General features: G+C 36.7%; 1 protein-coding gene across 2 annotated transcripts in view; it reads right to left on the bottom strand.

Moving 5' to 3' along the window:
• The window catches only part of ttc39c (tetratricopeptide repeat domain 39C), a 191,058-nt gene that overhangs the window by 6,366 nt on the left and 161,643 nt on the right, over positions 1-23,049 (bottom strand). For both annotated transcript variants that reach the window (XM_039754748.1, XM_039754749.1), the window contains 5 exons: positions 19,875-19,984; positions 16,546-16,669; positions 11,500-11,597; positions 4,225-4,329; positions 1,834-1,872 (listed from right to left, as the gene is read on the bottom strand). In XM_039754748.1, coding sequence (XP_039610682.1) covers positions 1,834-1,872; positions 4,225-4,329; positions 11,500-11,597; positions 16,546-16,669; positions 19,875-19,984 — 476 coding nt within the window. The remainder of the gene's footprint in view (positions 1-1,833; positions 1,873-4,224; positions 4,330-11,499; positions 11,598-16,545; positions 16,670-19,874; positions 19,985-23,049) is intronic.

Here is a 23,049-nt window from a genome sequence, read left to right as displayed (position 1 = left end):
CCTCATCTCATTTCATTTTATCCTCAAATCCACTTAATCCATTTGAGGTTCATGGAAGGCCAAAGACTGTCCTGGCAGTATTAGGCACAAGCATGGAAATGGTCCTTTATAGGGCACCAGTCTATAGCAGGACCTCACTTACACATTCACACTCACTCACACTCACACTCACACACACACACACACACACACACAGATGCTGGAGGAACCTGCATTGTTGACATGTCAATTACAATGAACTTGCAATTTTGAAAGATTATTTCCCTGCTTATAAAGCTATACTTTAGAATGAAAATCTTTGGAGATAATTTAAATAATAAAAAAAAATCCTCAGATCTCCAACCACCTGTTTCCAGCTAAAATTATATGGGGCCAATTTCATATGTTGTTCATATTGATGTGTTCACTGTTCTGTCATTTACTGCTGTTGTATATAATGATGCTGACATTGTCATATATTGTATTCTGCATTGATAACTGTATTTTACTATTGCTATGTCTATGGCTGTAACACCAGACAAAGTCCTAGTAACTACAGTATGTTGCCTGGTGGTAATTTCAATTCAGTTCCACTCAATTCAATTAATACAATGCTCTGCCTTATGGTCTGTGCTGCTGGAATAGGCTTCTGCCTCTAATGACACTTGACTGGATAAGCGGTTTTATGAAAGAGAAAGATGGATGGATGAATATTTCATACAAACAGTCATACAGTAAATCACAAAATTGTTCTCAATATTGAATAACTGTCACCCTGTGCAAGTCTTTTAACTAATCAGCGCTTCGCCTGAAGCAAATATGTACATAAAAACATAAATTGATAAACCCTCAGTTAAATAGTTATACATGTAGATTTAAAAACACACTAGAAACACTGAATGATGCTTTTTAAAGTACTCCTTATACAGCATTATATGATGTAGGACATTTACAACAATTCTCCACTGTCTTAATCTCTAGATCACTGAACCTTTGTCACCAAAGCAAGAGTTGCAGGGATTGTCTACATGCAGAGACAGCTGAGTTTCCCCAGGGAGAGTTTTAATTCAAATTTATGTCTTTCCTCATTCAGCATATCATGCTGTACATTTACAAAGCGGATTTCTTTTGGGTACTTTAAGGTATCATCAAATAGGTACACATAAAAAACACTTTTTACAACAGACCAATAATCAGAGAAGAATAAAATAATGAGTTACCAGATGCCCAATATGTGACTGACCTTTCTAAGTTTTGTTATTTTTTGATTACAAAATATTGAGAGGTAATGCCAAAATCTAAGTCATTGTGAGCCTAAGAATAGTTAACACCGTATTATTTCGTAATATGCATAATTAAATATCTGCAGTAACTAAATTTCACTGGTACAGGATAAGCAATATCTTAACAATTACACATATATTTATTTGTTTATTCATGTTCTGGATCCAATTCTTCCAACACAGGGTTATGAGGGGGCTGGGGAACAAACGAGGAACCTCGTGCCAATGGTACAAATCTAGACAGATAATGGGAGAGACTCCACATGCAACATGTGAAAGGGGCAATTACATTTAGTTTAACTTCTACAGATTATTGTTTTGTTTGCTGTTTAATAATTTTTCGCCAGTTTGAAGTTAAATTCCACATGCAGGACTACCACTAACTGTACAAAATAATATCTCCTTAAAACTACAAATTACTACAGCTGTTTTATGTATGCTTGACATAAGTATTTTACAAAAATAGCTCTTTGTTGTATATGCAACTTTATAATAAAACTTCCATTAACCTGAATGTGATTATGCACAAAATATCCCAGTATACTGACAGTTAGCATGTATTGTACTTTACCTTGGCTTGTAGAAGTAATGTTCGTCCTCTCCCTGTAGTCTATAAATGAAATGTACATGCTACAGTTATTCCTTTTAAATGACACACATTGATAGAATATTTAAAGGTGAAATATAATAAATGCAAAACTATACGATCTAGACAGCTTTGAATATAAGAAAAGGTGCAAAAATTATGAGCCTTTCCAAGTTAACGTTTCTAAACTTTAAACACTTTTTTGAAAGATGAAAACCCACAAATACTAGATTTTTTTAAAAAGTCAGCAATTAAATATGTGAAAAGACATATAAAAACAGTAGTGAATGACTGGTATTTGGAGTAAGGTAGACACACACATCTGCGGTGGGCTGCCGCCTTGCCCGGGGTTTGTTTCCTGCCTTGCACCCTGTGTTGGCTGGGATTGGCTCCAGCAGACCCCTGTGACCCTGTACTTAGGGTATAGCAGGTTGGATAATGGATGGATGGATAGACACACACACTGTAAACTGTCAATCACACCGTTTCTGAGTCCATTTAAAGACAAATACAAAGGAGATGCTCTCATACCAAACTCTCCTGTCTCAGAAGGTGAAAATATAAAAAATGCTGAGTTTATTTAATTAAAGAATAACACATAGGGAGCTGGGGGACAACACCCCACTGCTTCTCTGAGCTATTTTATACCAGTCAGCAGCCTTGTCTAACAGACATAGTAACTCACCCAACATATAAAATCCCCTTACTACTTACTCCCTTGTCCAATGCAGTTTTAGACATCAGACCCTACAGTTTGATATGCATTTACATATCCATTTCTGGCCAGGCCTGGAACTGCTTTAAGGATAAGAGATGAATCTATAAATTCAAATTTGTCTTTTATATTATCTTACCTGTTATAGGCCAAAGTCTATCAAAATACTGCAATCACTGAAAACTAGTTGAGCAATGATCGAATGATCACTACTACACTTGATTTATCACACTGTTGCAGGCCTCTTTCATGATTGTAACAATGCTGGGTTTTTCCTTTATTCTCTTCTTTCTTTCCTGTGCTATTACATCCGCTCTTTCACTCAAATGCCCCACATTCTTTTAATTTGCTTACAAGTTATTTTTCAGAAGTTGTCTTAATATTGTGACAAATGCATCCCTTAAATTAAATCCGTTTAACCAAAGTATAGCTAATGATAATGAAAAAAATAATTCATTTAGATTGCATAAAAGGTGGCAATAAATGAAAGATTGTATACTGACATGAATATTTAGGTGCTCTTAAGTTTCTGTTCATGTATCGAGTTAAAAGTTCATCTAAATACGCTAATGGCTGTTCAGTCTCCCCAGCAAGTATCAAATTTTTCTACTGACTTCATTTAGCACCTTTTAGACTCTCCTATATATGAGGGTAAATCAAAAAATAAAGGCAGTGTAATTTTTTTTTTTTTACTTTTTGATATCCCCTTCTGTGTGTGTGTTTATATATACAGTACACAGTATATACAGAAGTTACAGTATTTCACTTTGTGAGTGTATGTGTTGGTTGGATTAGCTAGTTAAGCCTTGAACTTCATAGATTGGTGTGTCCAATCATGAGAAAAGGTATTTAAGGTGGTCAATCACAAGTTGTGCTTCCCTTTGACTCTCCTCTGAAGAGAGACAGCATGGGATCCACAAAGCAACTCTCAAAAGATCTGAAAACAAAGATTGTCCAGTATCATGGTTAAGGAGAAGGCCACAAAAAGCTATCTCAGAGGTTTAAACTGTCAGTTTGAACTGTAAGGAATGTAATCACGAAATGGAAGGCCGCAGGCACAGTTGCTGTTAAACCCAGGGCCAAGAAAAATACAGGAGCGGCATATGCACAGGATTGTGAAAATGGTTACAGACAACGCACAGATCACCTCCAAAGACCTGCAAGAACATCTGGCTACAGATGGTGTATCTGTACATCGTTCTACAATTCCAGCGCAATTAGCACAAAGAACATCTGTATGGCAGGGTGATGAGAAAGAAGCCCTTTCTGCACTCACACCACAAACAGAGTCGCTTGTTGTATGCAAGTGCTCCTTTAGAGAAGCCAGATTCATTTTGGAACAAAGTGCTTTGGACTGATGAGACAAAAATTGAGTTATTTGGTCATAACACAAAGTTATATATATATAAAATGATATACTGTAACTTCTATAGTCAAGTAAATGAGAAGTAAACAGAATACTTAATCAATCAATGATCCTATAACTGCAGCAATGTACAGAAAATAAGTATAATTGACAATTTCATAAACCAAACTCTTTAGGGCTTCAATACAAAGATACGCCTGTGATTAATTAACTTATTTACAGAATGTTTAAAAAAAGCCTAAATATTATATACAGTTATAAATGCATTTGAAAAATTAATTTCAAATGTTCTTACCTCTGGATTTTCAACAAGAATGCAGCCAAGTTCATAACAAGAGTATGGCTGAATGTAGTAATTGTTTTGCCTACCCAGCTCATCTCTTGCTGCCAACTGGAAGAACTACATAAAGATCAAATTAGTAATTTTAATTTTACAGCAAAAAAGTTCATTCTTACAAACAGTATTAAAATTATTATGTATACTTAGTTTGAATTTGAATATTCACTACTTCTATGCACCATGTGAATGACAATAATCTTTTTCATTTGTTGAAATATTATTCAGTTCACTTTCAGTGGTTACCACAGCTCACCATATAAGAATCTAAGTATATGTGTAATACAAGAAGTAAATCAAGTTGTTTCTCTAATTGAAGGTCATCAGTTTCTCACTTTCAAAAAAGTAATTCAGAAACTTTTAAGCTACGAGCTCATTAGTTTTGAAACACACTAAAAAGTATAGTAATAAATGGTCCCATTGAAATAGCCAATTTCTAGAATGTATAATATGTTTGCTCAAAATAACAGAAACACCTTCAGTTTCTGAATGTTTTTTTTTTTTGGTAAAAAAAATAATTTCTGTGCACATGAACTAAAACACTACCTCAAAGAGCTTAAATCCCACTTTAGGTTGTTCTATGTTTACTGTAGCTAGATATGTGGTGCATGAGAGATGTAACACTTAATGGACTGAGTTCAATATATGGGTTCTAGAACCTTCTCAATCTATTTTAGTGTACCTCACCAGGGGACTCATGCACAACGCTGTGCGTAGAATTCACACTATAACATGGTGTAAGCACAAAAGCAGAAATGTTCGTACGCACAAAAATATCCAGATGCATAAATCTGTGCGAACGGCAGCTTCCACATTCTTCCGCTACATAAATCCTGGTCAGCGTAAGAAGTAACACATGTGCCCGTGCCTGCTTTTCTGTTCCAACTCCTCCCAGAATTACGCCTCTTTGAATATTCAGATCAATATAAATAGCCCTTAAGCTCAGCCTTCTGTGAAAAGACAATGGCAAAAGCACGGGGGAAAATAGAATTTCAGCGAATACCAAGTGGTGGCAAAGAAAAATGTACTATTTGTTTGTTTAAAAAGCGGTATAAACAACAAAAGGAAGTTGATCGAGTGACATAGTGTGTCGGAGAAACTGGAAAGCTCAAGTTCACAAAGTCGCACAGTGCCCGAAATAAAAAAAGAAGATGTCACATATCAAAGTCGTCATGAAAAGGCGAGTCGTAGCCCACCGTCTGAGTGTCATATGAAAGCTTATTAGGGTACAGAGAAAAAAAAAATAATAGGCACATAGTGGGGAAAAAAGCACAAAATGTCAGCTTTAATCTTGAAATTTCCACTTTAATCATGTAGTTTATTTTGTCATTAAAGTAGAACATCATAAACTTCATCTTAAAATTGTTTAATTTACTAGTTTCTCAAATCCCATTGTAACTAAAGTCGCACGTTAAAAGCTTTGTTTTGTATTTGTACCATTGGATCTTAATTAATAGATTAGAGCTTTTAGGTGTCTCTGGCTCTGCTTTGGACTGGTTCTCCTCTTATTTGTCAAATAGGAGTTTCTCAGTCGGTGTAGCTGGCTTTTCATCTGAGTGCCACAGGGCTCGGTTCTTGGACCTGTACTTTTCTCTTTATATATTCTTCCTCTATCACAGATATATTAAGTCTTTTAAGGACATATCATCTATATGCAGATGATATACAGCTTTATTTTTCATTTAAGCCTAACCAAATTAATACTTTGGTCACTTTGGTTGATTGTCTGTCTTAGGTTAATGACTGGCTCAGTAGTAATTACCTGCAGTTGAATTCAGGAAAAATTGAGGTACTTATTGTTGCTCCTCCTGTTCTTCATTCTGTCTCTCCTGTTATTAAGTCGAGTCTACGTAACCTTGGGGTTATTTTTGACCAGTCCCTGACACTTGATGAATATGTAAGGTCAGTCAGCCACTCATGTTTCTTTCATTTAAGAAATCTCTCAAAACTAAGAAATGTTGTTTCAAAATCAGAATTGGAGATTCTTATTCATTCTGTTATTTCCTCACTGCTTGATTACTGTAAATGCTCTCTTTACAGGTTTGAGCAAGTCCTCTCTCTCACGCCTTCAGTTAGTTCAAAATGCAGCTGCCAGGCTCCTAACTCGTGCTAGCCGGAATGATCATATCACTCCCATTCTGTACACACTGCACTGCCTCCCAGTGTTTTATAGAATTCATTTTAAAGTTTTGGTACTTATTGTCAGAGCTTTGCATGGACAGGCCCCTGAGTACCTAACCAGCCTGCTCCAACCCCATGCAGCTTGCCAGACTCTAAGATCTGGGCAACAGGGCATTCTCGTTGTCCTACCCACTCAGCTAAAAACTGGGGATCATGCCTTTCAATCTGTGGCACCAAGACTATGGAATAGCCTGCTTTGTGGTCTGCATGGAGTCAAGTCTGTTGACTATTTTAAAAAACAACTAAAAACATTTCATTTTAAACAAGCTTTTAATCAGTGCTGAATAGTTCCAGTTTGTTTATTTATTGTTTTTATTGGTTTTGTTTATGTTTTGTTTTAACTGTTTGTATTTGTTCTGTATTTGCTGTTCAGTGCTCTGTGACCTTTTGTCTGTGAAGGGCGCTATATAAATAAACTACTACTACTATTTAATCTATGTGCTCTATGTGTGTGAATCACTACGTGCTTCTGGGCTTTATCGTTCTCCGACAGGACACAGAATCCATTACATTCATAATATTACAGCTCTCAGAATAATTAAAATACTCTGATGTATACATGATATCATTTTCATGATGATAGGAGTCAAAGCATGTTATTAAACATGGGAACACGGTGGTGCAGTGATTGTTCATGTCTCATGCAAGATGCTTGCTGTGCCGTGCGCGACCTTCGATTAAATACTTGATTGCAGCAGTACTGTCTCTTTCAAACATACTAAAACACATTTCCTGTTCTTACTTTTCTTTCTCCAAATACCCAATTGCCACACAATCAGCTCTGTAATAGACGTTAAGCCATCTGTAAGCTTAGAATGCCGATTCTTTAAAACATTTAAGGAACATTGAAATATCTTTGTACAGTAGTACATGTTAAATTATTCTGTCCATCCAGTGTCACGCCAGTCCCAGTAAGAATACAGCATGAGGCAGGAACAATCCGTGAATGGAGCGCCAGATCCTTGATAGCGCAGCAACACTGTGTCCTCACATGTTTAATTATTAACAATATAGATTATTTAAATGAAGTTAAGGTTTTATCTCTATTATAAAATAAACATATTTTTCTGCATTGCATCTTAAAAATGATATTGTTATCATATGTAAATATGCGCTTTATAAAGTGGCTCAGGTTGTGCAATATTATAGCTGTAGTGCACAGTTTACAGTGAGGCGATTGTACTAATAAATGAGTACAAACAGTTCTATAAGGAGCACTTGATTGAGTGCGTTTATAGTTCTTGGGATGAAACTGTTTCTGAAACGCAATGTCCGTTTAGGAAAGGCTCTGAAGCATTTGCCATATGAGAGCAGTTCAATAGACAGCATGGCTGAGGCAGCGTGTGCTTGAAGCTGTATCCCGATAATTCTCTTTCTGATCAGCTGCTGTAGATCTGTGATTCCCCACTCAGATACAGTGATATAAATACTCCGAGTGGTGCAGTGAGAGTAAAACAGAAAAAGATGATCTGCTGTGGCAACCCCTAATGGGAGTAGTTGGAAGAAGAAGAAGGAGAAGTGAGAGTAACAACGTTAAAGCAGCTATAGTATTTGGAATATTTTGGCTATTCCCTGGACCATTATATTGATTCAGTTTAATTGCAATGAGATGCCTTAAACTAATAAACAATATGCAGTTAGTTTCAGTGTATAAAGCCGTGTCAGGGATGTGGATCTAAAAAAGAAAGGGTAACCACGCAGGAACAGTAGCACTGCTTTGACGCTCGGTGCTGCCAGTTTGCAAAACCGAGCAGAGAACTTGCGTACGCCAGGGTTGGAGCTACCGTGAAAATGTGTGTGGCTTTACGCCAACTTTAAGTTTTATACATCTCGATTTTAGCATGGAAACATTCGTAAGCAACATTTTTGTGCGTATGCTCCGTTTATACATGAGGCCCCAGGACTGGGCAAAAGGATAAAAACAGATCTGGACAGGACTCTAGCCCATCAAAAAAACCATTCTCACTCACACAAGCACATAACCAGAATTTGCAATTGCCAATTAACATAACCTTTAAAAAAAAAAAAAAAAAAATTTTTTCTTTGCTTGTGTAAGTTAGGTCCACGTAATGTTTATGAAATGGGACTTGCAAAGCTATTCATTTATAACAAAATGTTAGGGAATAACAGAAGTGATAGGCAAACTTTATTACAGTGAGTGACCATTATGGATATCAGATGAATGTGGCACTCTGACGATAAATTACAAGGTGACCAGATTTTCAAAGTCCCAAACCTGGACACTTGTGTAGCATGTATGTACATGCATAAGCTCCATCCTCATTTGTTTAATGCCTGCTTTATCTCATTTTCATAATAAAAAGATAAGAGTGTGGAGAAAAAAAAAACACCTTAACAAATGAACACATATGATTCAACACAGTGGCTGATGTTGAAACAAATAAACAAACACAAATACTCTGTTTTTATCTTGTTCTTTGTCCTCATCGTGATGCTGTTCAAAATTAACACAGGTTCTTAATCAATGCTTCCCCCATGGGAGTTTTTAACTACATAGTTCTGAATCATAGGGAACTCTGCATGCTTGTTGTACTACTGTACTACAACACTTCATGAATGCCTCGACAAATGTTTGTGCATCATTTGAATAGCTAAGTGAGCCTGACAGGGGTTAATCCACTTATCATTATGGTCCCCAGTGTACAACCCAATGCACTGTAGCACAGGCAGAATAATACTGGTCATGATCTTAGGAAAGCTGTTACAACAATTGGGAATTTTCTGGGAGACCAAGTGGAACACCACTCCAGGAGGAATGGTGGTTTGTATAACAGGACCTTATAGTTTCTACATTGATTATTTGAATAATCTACTGAATTGTGTTGCTCTGAGTGTATCACTGGGTAACACATTACACAATAAGCCAGTGATCTGGAGAGCTAGGACTTCATTCTTGATATCCATTATGATGTCTGCCTTTGGCCACAAGCCATCACAAACTGCACCATTAATGATGTCAGACGTGAGTGGCCTGGACTGCCGTGGATGGGAGCCAGATTGTTTTCAGCAATAAGTCTTATTTCTGCCTCTGGGCTGTTGAACACATAAATTCTACACAGTGGTTGTGTGTACAACAGTGCAAAGCAGACAACATTCTAAAACAGCACATCACAAGGATATTGGATGTAATGATGTGTTGTGTATCTGTAATATCCAGTCATTCTCTGCTGCTTTATTATCATACTATATTTCACGTCAGTTGCTTTGGTGCCATTTTTCAATAAGGCAGAGTACAAAGACACATCGTTGGTATCACAGTGCTTCAACATAATATGAATGGGCCATCTACAGTATGCTCCATGGCATCTGTGGTTCTCTTCCTTCCCAGAAGAGAATTGGCACAACTTGAATGACTTCATACCACAATGCATTACTACTTTTATTACAAACCACAGCAGTTTTATCTTTTGCTGCTCCTGGGTGCAAAACAATGTACATTGTGCAATTGTATATTCAAACATTGGTTAAATTATGACATTTGCAATCAGTCAGTAACCAAAATAGCAGTTTATTCTATTTCTGAATGGAACACTTCATAATAATGCAAAATAATGATGAAACCAGTATGATTAAAGTATAAAAATATTTTCATTCTAGCAGATTGTACAGTAAACCTGGTAACAAACAAATGCCTAAGGAAATTTGAACAAAAATGTACAAAATGAAAACTGTCAATAGAGCAACTGCTATAATGTTTAAAGCTGCTAACTAGAAGATGCCAATTCCTTACTGGAGTAAAATCAAAAACAAAAAGAAGCCTTTCCCAAAGATTGAAAGTACAACTAAAAAGAAAAGGAAGCCTTTTCTAAGTGTTGTGAATTGTTTTTCAAGCCAGAGGGTTTAGCCATAATTGTAATCAGACAAGAATTGCAAAGTGCCATTCACCAAAATTCTATTATTTTACCAAAGAGAAACTAGACAAGACAAAAGAGCTACAAGTTAAAACCAAAGCAGTGAAATCAAGGCTAACTGCACTTCTTCACTGATCAAATCCCCATTATCTGCCCTTAGATGGCGATGTGACACAGTTGAATATGAAATTAAAAGATATGAAAATGAAAACATTAAATAAAATTCTGACTCATTAAAAAAAACAAAGCTTGAAAATTAAACTTATAAATAAAAAGTCGTAGAAACAAAAAAAAAAATTATCTGAAGCACCAAAAAATTGGAGCATCCAATTTCAGTAATAACAGTAACAGTAATATTACAGATCTATAAAATCTAGTTATAAAAATGAACACTTTTCTTAATGCATACTGGAGAATAAGCAGATATAAATGAAGAGTTATGACAATATTACCATCTAAACCTTTGGTAATTATTGGCCTATATCTATAATTCATCTGAAAATGCCTTTACCTATCAGATGTAAATCCTTATACTGTATATAATTTGATACTATCCGTATGTATGGTGTTCGCAGCAATACCTCGAGCAGCGGCCGCGGGAAGGATGCGTAGGAAATGAAGTCACATGACTGATGTGGAACGTAGACCTGCTAATGCGACCACATGTACACAACGAGCACAACAAATGGATGAGCGGCGTATGGCTACAAATGCTACTAACGCTGAAAGAAATTGTGCAAATTGGACACAAAGGACAGATGAAGAACATGCGCTACTGAATGCTACTAACGCTGAAAGACATTGTGCCAGCCGTGCACAAGTGACTGAAGAAGCTCGAGCAGCCGCAAATGCAGCACGGGTTAAAATAAATCGAGCAGCCTGTGCCTTGCGGCGCCTGAAAAGGTCTATTTTAACCACAAATCAGTGCCATGATAACAAAATCATTTCAAGGACTTAACAAAACAAATAATTCTTTGCAGAGAAAGTATGGATTTCACAAACGTTGAATTTGTAGCCCGATTCGATCGGGCTCCCAGTCACTAGTAGTAAATAAGATGGTGTAAAGAGGAGGAAGGTTTTTACTTATAAAAGTTTTTAAGATCCCTGAGGTGAAACAAAATTATTTATAACATTTTACAGACTCCTTTATTTCTTTTTAATAGATTATTTCAATACATACCTGGATAGCATCTTCGAAGTTACCCAAACATTTGTGAATGGCACCAAGTAACAAGTGTTTTAATCCAGCATATGAAGGGTCAGTCACTTCTTGAAGAACTGGAACACACATATAAAAGCAGAAAATTACACCAGGGCATCAACAGTACATATTAAAATTTATGCAAAAGTAGAGATCAAAATAGTTTTTAACAATCCAGTTATTGGTGGTGCAGTGGTAGCGCTGCTGCCTCGCAGTAAGGAGACCTGGGTTCGCTTCCCAGGTCCTTCCTGTGTGGAGTTTGCAATGTCTCCCCATGTCTGCGTGGGTTTCTTCCGGGTGCTCCGGTCTTCCTCCCACAGTCCAAAGACATGCAGGTTAGGTGCATTGGCGATCCTAAATTGTCGCTAGTGTGTGCTTGGTGTGTGGGTGGGCGGGTGTGTGTGTACCCTGTGCTGGGCTGGTGCCCTGCCCACGGATTTGTTCCTGCCTTGCACCTAGTGTTGGCTGGGATTGGCTCCAGCAGACCCCCGTGATCCTGTGATATGATTTTGCGGGTTGGAAGATGACTGACTGACAATCCAGTTTGAACAAACTACATGTTTTAGGTTTCAAATCTATAAATCTATTGTTTGTTTATTTTTTCTTTTTACACTGCTTTGTTTTTCATGCCACAGACTTGAAATTTGGCAAACAGGTATTTTTCACCATAAATCAGGTTTTTCATATATAATTGTGGCCTTGCTTCCTTTGACAGCCAAGGGTCACAGTCAAGACACACAGACCAAACTCAACAATGCCCTGACCACTGTGGTGACCCAAAACGAAGTTATAGGTCTCAAAGATGAGATCTGGGATCTGGTACACCAATTGCAGTTTCAATACTTTAAGGAAAACAATCAAGAGACCACTTTACACGATCTCACAAGGAGATTCTCCTCCCCAAATACAATGGTTAGCTTGCCACAATAAATAGGAAACAGAAACGGCACACATGGGGATTGGCACTGGAGAGAGAAGTGACAGATGCATTGCTGGATATCCATTAGAAAGACCAGGAAAACCTGACTGCTCTGGTGAAAGCACTCAAAAGAAGTAAATGCAAGAGAAGACATAGCTTGTTCTCTCTCTTCTCCCTCACTGTTTCAGATGAACTGAAAACATTGTTTTGGTTATGACTCATGAACCATTTTCATGAACTATACTGAATATAATCGATTAACTACTTCTTGCATCTGAAATAGACAGCTGCACCGACAAAAACATCTGGGACAAAAGCATGTAGACCAATGTGCACTGACAAAAGAGTGTAATGACAGATGCTTTCAGGGTGTAGATTGCTCTTTCTATCTCGGACAATGACTGTGGAGAAAAGTGCTGTTTTAGTTTTCATATTTTGAGGGTTAACAAAATGCTAAGAAGGTTAATCAAGAGCTATATTTTAAGAAAATGTCTCAATCAGAAAAAACATATACAGTTCCAGTATTTACTGAAACTGTTAGAATTTTTAATTATAACATGGTATGCATTTTTGACCATACCACCCACTCCTACATCCAAAACAAGATATGTCCAGCTTAACCACTGCATGTCACATATAATACCAACATTTTGATGGGTGCAACTTTTAGACTTGTTTTGATGGAATGCACATAAACAACAATTGCATCATTCAATTTCCCTTAAATTTGCATGGTTTTGTGGCTTGTCTTGTTATTGTTTCTCCTTGAATTTTGCTTTGACACATTTTAATTCCGGGCAGCATGATGGCGCAGAGGTAGCACTGCTGCCTTGCAGTTAGGAGACCAGGGTTTGCTTCCCGGGTCCTCCCTATGTGGAGTTTGCATGTTCTCCCCGTATCTGCGTGGGTTTCCTCCAGGTGCCCCGGTTTCCTCCCACAGTCCAAAGACATGCAGGTTAGGTGCATTGGCGATCCTAAATTGTCCCTAGTGTGTGCTTGGTATGTGGGTGTGTGTACCCTGTGGTGGGCTGGCACCTTGCCCAGGGTTTGTTCCTGCCTTGTGCCCTGTGCTGGTGGAGATTGGCTCCAGCTGACCCCCGTGACCCTGTGTTAGGATATAGCAGGTTGGAAAATGACTCACATGACTGACATTTTAATTTCATTTATATTATTTAATACCTTTCCAGTAAATAAATATAAATGACAAAGGGGTTTAATTAGCAGTGTGCATTAGTTGTGTGCACTCTTGATGACACCTATTTGTAAATGTGGTATTTTCCCCCAGGCAATTGTTATGCTGCCAAATAGAAAAATATAAGGGCTGTAAATATTGTTTTTTCCCTACACCTTTGTGTTTTTTGTTTCTTTCAACTTTGCTTACTGTATATGTTGTGAAATTGTTATTTCAGTGCCTGTGATGGTTAAGCGTTTTTATAGTTTACTTCATTTATTACAGTTATGAGATTTTATAAGTGGATTATTACATGCAGATTTTTTTTTAACAGCAGTGCTGCTCATATGCCCTAGAATTTTTTTTATATTATCTGATGCAGGCAAATTAACAGTGGCCTTCAATTGTGCACTTCTTAATAGGATTTTACAGTTGGTATAATTTTAATTATTAGATATCTGGCCTCCTTTATCAAATGCATATAATGGACTATAATACATTAAACTGACATGTTTTAAAGCTAAAACCCATTACCTCATCAAAGTGTCTTTCTGACATCTTAATCAACAATATGTTTAGCTGACTTTCATTAAATCAACAAAGAGTGTCTTTTCTTTTTTGCTTTGTATGCATTGATTAAAAAGGCAATAGATGCCTTATGCACGTAGATGCTGGCTTGTCATAAACACAGGGGTGGAGGAGAGGGGTGACTGGCTGGATGGGCAAAATACTGTAGGCTACAATATTAATACTAATGAATCCATTTGATTGTATTTAACAGCCTAACCTTGAGAACACTTGAGTTTTTATTTTGCTTTTATTTAATTGAAGCACTGACAACTCAGACACATTTGAGAAGCTTGGTCTTCGATACTGTAGCATTAGACAATTTTATATGTGTTGTCTGTGTATTCTGGGGCTGTGACTTATGAGGATTCTAATGTTAACGATTGGAATTTTATTTACAAAGTAAAGAATGTAATGTAAATAATATGCTATTTGTTAGCATTTTTATTTTATTTATTTTTGTGATGCCTTCTGGTAAGTCATGTGACAAGGTGAGTCACACTGATGATGTCACAGAAGTGACTTTAAAAATATGGTGGCGTTCATACTACACATTATCCCTCAGTGAATAAAATCACCTCAAAGAATATTTTGCGTTAGTTAGCTTATTTCTCAAGTATGTCCTAGTGGTAGGATTTTACTGTTTGTTTCGACTTTGCTTTGCCTTTAACACTTGAATATCGTCTTATCCTTTTGTTTTTTGTAGTCTCGTTTTATTTTGATCTTACAGTTGTAACCCTTGATGGCTTAAACACATTTTGTTCTGTTATCATCTCCTATTAGTTTTAGAGCCCACAATAATCTCTAGGCACGTCAATTCACAGAATCAAATGCAGGTGGTATAGATTTATTAATTCAGTTTTATCAGTGTGACTTTTCTTTAGCAATGATCTGAGATTGGGGGCATTTCTCCCTCAACTTTATAACTGGGGACTAAAGCACCTAAAGCCACCCCATAGAAACTGCCTAAGCATAAAGCCTGCCTTCAGTGGCAACAAACTAAAAAGGCATATATACCTAGACATTAAACCTTCAAATAAAAACCTACTGTTCAGTATGTTTTTAATAATTGGTAAATCTGAACTTAATATGGATAATATGTAGTTTTTCATTTACAGCTTTGCAAATTCTGAATATAGCTGTATAATACTTGTATAATACTGTACCGTAACCTGGATAAGCAACGTTACACCTGGACTGCTGATTTTACTTCATATTCAATAACCATTCCATCCATCCATTTTCCAAACCCACTTCTCCATGGCTGGGATGTGGTAAAGCTGAAGCTTATCCTGGCAAGCGTTGAGTGCAAGGCAAGAACAATCTCTGGATGAGGGGCCAGCCCATTGCAGGTGAACACATTCACACATTAGGACCCATTTAGCATTGCCATTCCATTTAACCTGCATCTCTTTAGACTTTGGGAGGAAATCCATGTGGACTTGGGGAGAATATGCAAACTCCATACACTGGTCTACTTGTTGTGATGCAGCCGCACAACCACTATGCCACCATGTCATATTTTATGAAAAATCCTGAAATTTCCTTTATCCAAATGTGCTACATTAAATTTATTGTGAGAGATGACACAGCTATTCAGCATTATGTGGCAATTTTTTTTAATGTACTATATTCAGAAATGTATAATTACTACACCTAGGAACTGTGCATTAGTTTCTAATTTACATCATTAGATGATGACTCTTTTAAAACTGCTTACATGACTGAATGAAGCAGGAAAGGTCATACAGCACCATGACCCACTCTGGAAAATTTCAGTATTGCTATAACAACTTCTGCAATGTAATAGTAGGTCTTGTATGTTAAATTACTAATGTATCTGCAGATATTCTGATGTTTGTGGCTTTATGTAATAACACAACTTCTGTCTGGCCCTTTCATGCCAGAAATACTGTAATTTCGATATTGTCCATACAGTATGAAAATGAAGCAGGTTTCATATGCCACAAATAAACACTAATAAAGTCATGAAGACATATAAAAAATACAGTAGCAATTAAACTCACAGGAACATTTTGCCATGGTGGTTTGTATCCATGAAATGTACCTTGGAAATGTAAAGATTATACATTAAATAAGAAAGAGAAAGATAGCTGTACTCCATTAGTGGTCATATCTTGATTAGTTCTGAACATTACAGTGTTGTACAAATGTTGTTAGCGCAATTTGTATTTATTTAGGAATCTTAAGGCTATACATTTTATTGACATTCTCAGTAGTTTGTTATTTAGTATGGTATCAATCAGTTTTGTAAAATAAAATAAGACAATTTGTCAGGCAAGTAAAATATAGTCTTATTTTAAAATAATGAACGCTTAAGTTAAAATGTTAAGACATATGTTTTTACCTTGGCTCATGTGCTGAAGTTTGGAAGATGAGCAATTAGGAAGTGCCTTCCACAGATACAGCACCTCAATAGCAGCCAGAATGCATAATTCCTTCGTGGGAGACTGTTTTCTTAGCTTCTCTGCCTGTAATGAGGTCAGCTATGTTAGTACAATATAGTGTCCTGCAATAGTTCTTACAACTTTCTCTGACAAATTCACTTGTACAATTATTATATTATCTAATGGTCACAAACAATAAATAAACTAAAAAAGGACATACTATAAACACCTTTAAAAAACTTGACCACTCCTAAAACATTTTGGACCTGTAATTGATGTACAATACATCTACCACAAATGAGTTGAAATCAGGATACACACAAAACAGCAAAAATAGGTGCATGCCTCTAAATATCCAAAATCAGACAAGTATGCTTGAATGTGGTTCGGTGCCGCCCTGAAACATCCATATAGACAGCATGCTCTTTAACCTCATTCATATGCAATCACAATGCTGCAGAACTTACTGGCAGGTAGAGTAGCCTTCTGCTTGAAGCACCATGACACTGCCATCTTCAATGAAAAGTACCTGCCTGTGCTCTGCAATTGAGAGCTCAACATCATGCGCAACATTGTATGTCCTCTCTTCTGTGTTGTGGGGGTCAGGGAAAGGTGTAAGGCACCACATTCTGAGCGGGTAGTTGCTATTACCTGGCACATGTAATCACATGATTGTTGTTACAGTGAATAGTACAGGCCATATGAAAAAACCGAGGGTTCACCCAGTTACCTTACCAACAAGCCAGCCACCAAGTACAGTAATCATCATGTCTGTCAAAGTTATTTTGCCTCAAAATACATTAATCACAGATTGACCCAGGACAAAGTCCCATGACGTTTGTCAGTCTCATCATGGCATCACAGATGACCATGTGTTAATGGAATGTCACTGCTCATGTTAAACAAAAGCAGCTTCATTCTTACTAGGTGTCCTTATTGCAATATGAAAGCAGTAAATAGTTGTGATTATGTTAGAAGAATCAGACACTGCTGTCAAATGCCTTTTTAGGCATTTAGCATATTATGTTTGAGGTATGTGGACCCACACCATATGAAAACTGCATGTAGCACCTTGCTGGTTGGTTAAAGGCTTCTAGCATAGCAAACATGACGAAGTGAAGCTGGGCTGAGATATTCTTGACCTGTAGGTTATATCCCTGAGAAGTGACAACAGGTAGCTGATACAAACTGACGAATAACCAAAAAAGTTTTTCAGTGCAAAGGATACTAAAATACTGTCTGTATATAATATTCATCACTTTTGAGGTGTAATATGCTTTTCACGGCAATGCACATTATAATAATGGCTTGGTGATGCATATTATTATGTGTGTGAGTTGTCTTTTAGCTGGTTTGGCTACATTTCCCTACTTGATCAAGGGTGTTGTCATTTCCCATTTTCTCTGAAATGTTGCTTACACGTGGGTCATTGTTGCTGCAAATACAGTATATGCATGGTCCCCTGTCAAGTTTTCTTTTATATATCCCACCGTTGATGTAGGAAGTTGCATATGTGCATTTCAAGCCCCTTTTTTGTGTATACACAAGCTTTAAAGACGAGGCCTCTAGTCTAGAACCCAAAAGCAACCAGACTCCAAATAGGCAGGCTCCACTGCCTACACTACCAGGGTCTAGAACGGCTCAAAATGGGACACAGGCTTAAAATTCAAAATATTCTTAAATGTTTAAAAAAACACCCTTCAAGAAAATTGGAAATCATAAAATCTCTGGCTTGAGAAGAAAATGTCAAACAAAAATCTTTATCAATGAAGAAAGAAAGCATTTACATTAAGAAAAGGGAGCACAAAAATCAAGGCAAATTTGAATGCAAAACAGATCAAAGGGGTAAGCTTAAAATGCAATCTGAAACAAAAAGGTCCCAAATCACAAACCAAAGGTAAAATACATATAAACAAAGCAAAATATCATTGACGCCAGAAAATCCACAAAAGTACTCACAACTATTAAAAACTCAATGCTGATCTGGTGGCCTGCCCCTCTGTCTGGACTTAAATAGACAGAGGGCAGTCCTCCAGCAGTACGTCATGGTGTTCCCCAAAAAAAGCTCTACTTTATAAGGGTACACAGCCCATAACTAAACATGTAATAAACACAACATTTAAAAAAAAACTAAAATTCAACACATAATGACAAAGAGCATGAATAATAATAAGATACAGAATAAGATCTAACAAAACATAAAAAATACACTTAAAACAGCAATTTCCATGAGCCTGGGATAATGCCCTGGACAAATAATAACACCTAGACTCCACAAAGAGAAATAAACCCATAATTATCTGCTTTATATAGAACATTTGCTATCCATCAAAATAAGGTGCTTTACAAAACAAAATTATGAAACAATATTAAAAAGAACAGCAAAAACAGTTAACTGTAGTAGTTAAAAAAACATTTCTATATCTTGCATATGGCATGTCTTACTATACACAAATATGCTCTTTACAGTAATGGATTGCAGTGAAAGAGTTAGACACTACTGTTATCTTACAGATAATTAAATGAAATAGTATCTGTATATGTAATGGAAGATTTGAAATTCACGGTAATGTCAATGTTAAAAGGAATATACAGAGGCACAATAAGCTTTTCATGAGTTGAGAGTGTTGTTATTAATTAGCTGTAGTATAACTACAGACATGTTCTGTTCATAAGAATTAATTTGTGAGCTTGTCTATGGTCAAAAAAGCTTCCAGTAATCTGTAAGTAGAGGTTGCTATTGAGATGTAGATGGAACCTAAATTACATTTGCCATATGGCTCGAGCAAAACAATTATAAAGATAGTCGCTTTATGATCATATGTAACAAATACAAACACCATGAAATTTTCACTCTCATTTTACTTGCATGTGAAGACCATACTTTCTTCCCCATCTTCTTATCTGCTATCCCTTAATTTCTGAGTTTCTGTAGTCCATACTATTTAGTAAGATGTCACTGTCAGTTCCACACTATTCTACCCTAAAATGGTGTGCAAGCTTTGCTATCTTACTAGTTTATTCTGTACTGTTAATTTGTTTGTACTACTGTATGCTATAGCTGTTTTTCACTAACTTTACTAGCTGTTTAAAATTTGAAAGGTATATGTCAGTTTATTTATTTAATATTTATTACTAGGCTTTCCTAGTGGTCCTTTTCATTTACTTTATAACAGCAATTTCTATACTGGCTGTTTTAAGAGAAAGTAAAGTTTTTCGAAAAAAGCTATGAATTCTGTGTGCTTCAAAAAACTATGAAGCAAGGTTAAGTTAACCACCCCACACATACCTTTTTCAAAGAAAATTGTTCAATCTGATTGTTCTTCCGTTTGAAAAGTTTCTGAACCTCTTTAAAAACAATCTTTGCCCCTTCCAAATCACCTGCAGCTCCCTGGCACACTGAAACACAGTAGATATTTTCATATTTAGCTGTAAATGTGGTAAAACATATGAAATCACAAATTTTGTGGAATCTGTAAGTATGCCGGACAGCTTACGTTGTGACCATTTAAAGTTGTACACTTACATTTTATGATGATAAATTATTAATAATCTATGACAGGAACATTCATTCTGACTTTAATCATAACTGACAACCATAAATAATAATGTTTCTTAGGTAACTATATTACATTGTAGATACTTCTATTTCTGTGTATCCCTCCACTTGCTTTGTTTATTACTTAAATTACTTAAACTGTTTATTACTTTATCATTTACTAACACATGATAAACAGGTCAGGAGTTGTTTAGCATGTGCAAAAAAAAGTTGATGACCTTCATATACACAGATTGTTGTTAATGCTAGGCTAAGTAAAGAAATCAAGAAGGATATTATATAATGTGTATTATCCTTTAATATTCAAACTCACATAATCCACTTTAGGGGCATGTGAGGTAGAACATTTCACCTCAGAACTGTAATGTTGTTTGTCCTGTTTCCAAAAAAAATAGACATAACAGTAACTTGTAATGAGAGCTGTAAACAGCAGTTAATACATTCCTGCACAAGGAGAAAGCCTAAAAATACACTGTAAGATATAATGGCTCTTTGGCCTAAACACAGCTTTATTTATTAAGTAAAGACACAGATGTCAGAATAAAACTCTATTAATTCTTTATTTTTTAATTTATGGAAAAGTGTAAAAAAGTAAAAAGGTCTGATAATAATAGAAAATGCAAACATTAATTGTAAATTTCAAATGTAAATTTGTATTAAGAAGAAAAGGAAAAGCAGATGAGAATATTTAAAATAAAAAGAATGATCCTTCAATATCTCTTGCATAAGTTTAGGGCTCAGGCATAAGTTTCTCTGAAATACTTCAGTGTACAGTTTAAAAGGATCTCGTCTCGGGCAGATTTCAAAATCCTCCTTTTAACATATAAAGCATTAAATGGCCAAGGTCCGGCTTACTTGTCTGAACTTATCATGACTTACAAACCTGAGCGCACATTAAGATCTCAAGATGCTGGTCTGCTTAGGATTCCAAGGATTAATAAAATAACAGTGGGAGGTCGAGCTTTTAGTTACAGGGCCCCTAAACTGTGGAATGGTCTTCCTGCTTCCATAAGAGATGCCCCCTCGGTCTCAGCCTTCAAATCCCGGCTGAAGACTCACTACTTCAGTTTAGCATATCCTGACTAGAGCTGCTGATTAACTGTACATACTGCATCTCTGTTGTTAGTCATTAGCACTATAACATAAGTAACATGATAGTTATATTTGAATACTAACCCTCACCTATTCTGTTTCTTTTCTCGGTACCCAAATGTGGCCATTGGTGCCACGGCCCACCTGCCAAGTTGTTTGCCTGCCTATGGTAAAGTCATCCCTGATGGAGGATCACAGGAATCATGGGAAAGAGGGGTCCTTTCATGAGCAACGTTTCAGCCGTGGCATGGCCAAATGGGGAGGCAGCTAGATGGATGAGGTCTCCAGGACTCTAAAAATATCCAAACCTAATTATGTCATATCATCTACTGTTAAACCGTAATTCTAAAATTTTTATTATTATGCTGTCTTAAGGAATTGTTCTGTTCTGTATATTGTATTGTATTGACCCCCTACTTTTGACACCCACTGCACGCCCAACCTACCTGGAAAGGGGTCTCTCTTTGAACTGCCTTTCCCGAGGTTTCTTCCATTTTTCCCTACAAGGTTTTTATTGGGAGTTTTTTCTTGTCTTCTCAGAGAGTCAAGGCTGGGGGGCTGTCAAAAGGCAGGGCCTGTTAAAGCCCATTGCGGCACTTCCTGTGTGATTTTGGGCTATACAAAAATAAACTGTATTGTATTGTATTGTCTTCGTCACCCATGAGTCAGAGTTGGGAGCGGAGATAGACCAGGCTTGCCTGGAGTAGGACAAAGTGAACATTGCCCATTCTGCTAGGCTTTAGTGACACACCAGACCTGTTAAGACAACACATTTAACAGGGATACAGAACACCAGCTGCACAAAAACCACACTTGCATTCCAAACTAAATGGCTGAACTCTTCATACTTCTAGTACTTCATCTGATAATAAAGATGTAAATCAGAGTTAAACTGACATCTTTGCAGAGGCCTCTCTACAGACCTTCTGATAGAAGACTTAAAACAGACACCCAAGAATAAAAAGGTATAATTTAACAAATGTAAATTCTGACAGACAAAATAATGTGCCTGGTTTGTAACTGAAAGTGACTTTAAACCTAATCATAAAAGCTTATTCATTCCTTCAAAGGCTAACTGCACTGAGCTCTCTGGGGCACTCTCTCTGGGAACTCCCAGGGGCACTCTGTTCTCACACTCTCCTAAATGACTTATTGCACCCTCTGAAAACTTTCTATGAAACCTAACAGCTGATGCTCCCACCTGGAAGTTTACAATCCCTTCTCTTTGTGGACTGGAAATCGGAGACCCACTCCACCAACCCTGAGTACTTCTGAAAGGCTGAGCAGCAGCCATGAACTGCAGCATCTAAACTCGTGTCAGAAAGAGTAAAGCTTTTCCTTATGAACTTACAGACGACATAGTATTGGGCCTAACTGAGGAAAGCACTGCACACCACAAAAAAGCACCACATCGCAAAGAGAAAGGGCACACTCCAATGCAAGAAGAATCCTCCACTTGAACCTGAAGCAACAAAGCAAAAGCTGCACACAACATCGGACAGTATCCTTAAAGACTTGGTATCATAAAACTATTTAACTGTGACAAGATAAATTAGAACTCTAAATAGCAAGAAAACAACCATCCTCTTCTATGTTTGTCTAGTCAGTCTTCTGTCCTGTCTTATATGTAAATATATGCAATTATCATATTTCAGAAATTCTTGTGCTTATCAATAAATTTTATTATTCTGTTTCTTAAGCCGAGTCTGCTTCAGTCACCCTGATATACAGTGGTGTGAAAAACTATTTGCCCCCTTCCTGATTTCTTATTCTTTTGCATGTTTGTCACACAAAATGTTTCTGATCATCAAAC

The sequence above is a fragment of the Polypterus senegalus genome, chromosome 5 (assembly GCF_016835505.1).
Source record: "Polypterus senegalus isolate Bchr_013 chromosome 5, ASM1683550v1, whole genome shotgun sequence".
Classification (NCBI taxonomy): domain Eukaryota; kingdom Metazoa; phylum Chordata; class Cladistia; order Polypteriformes; family Polypteridae; genus Polypterus; species Polypterus senegalus.
This window is presented reverse-complemented; position numbering and strand designations above follow the sequence as displayed.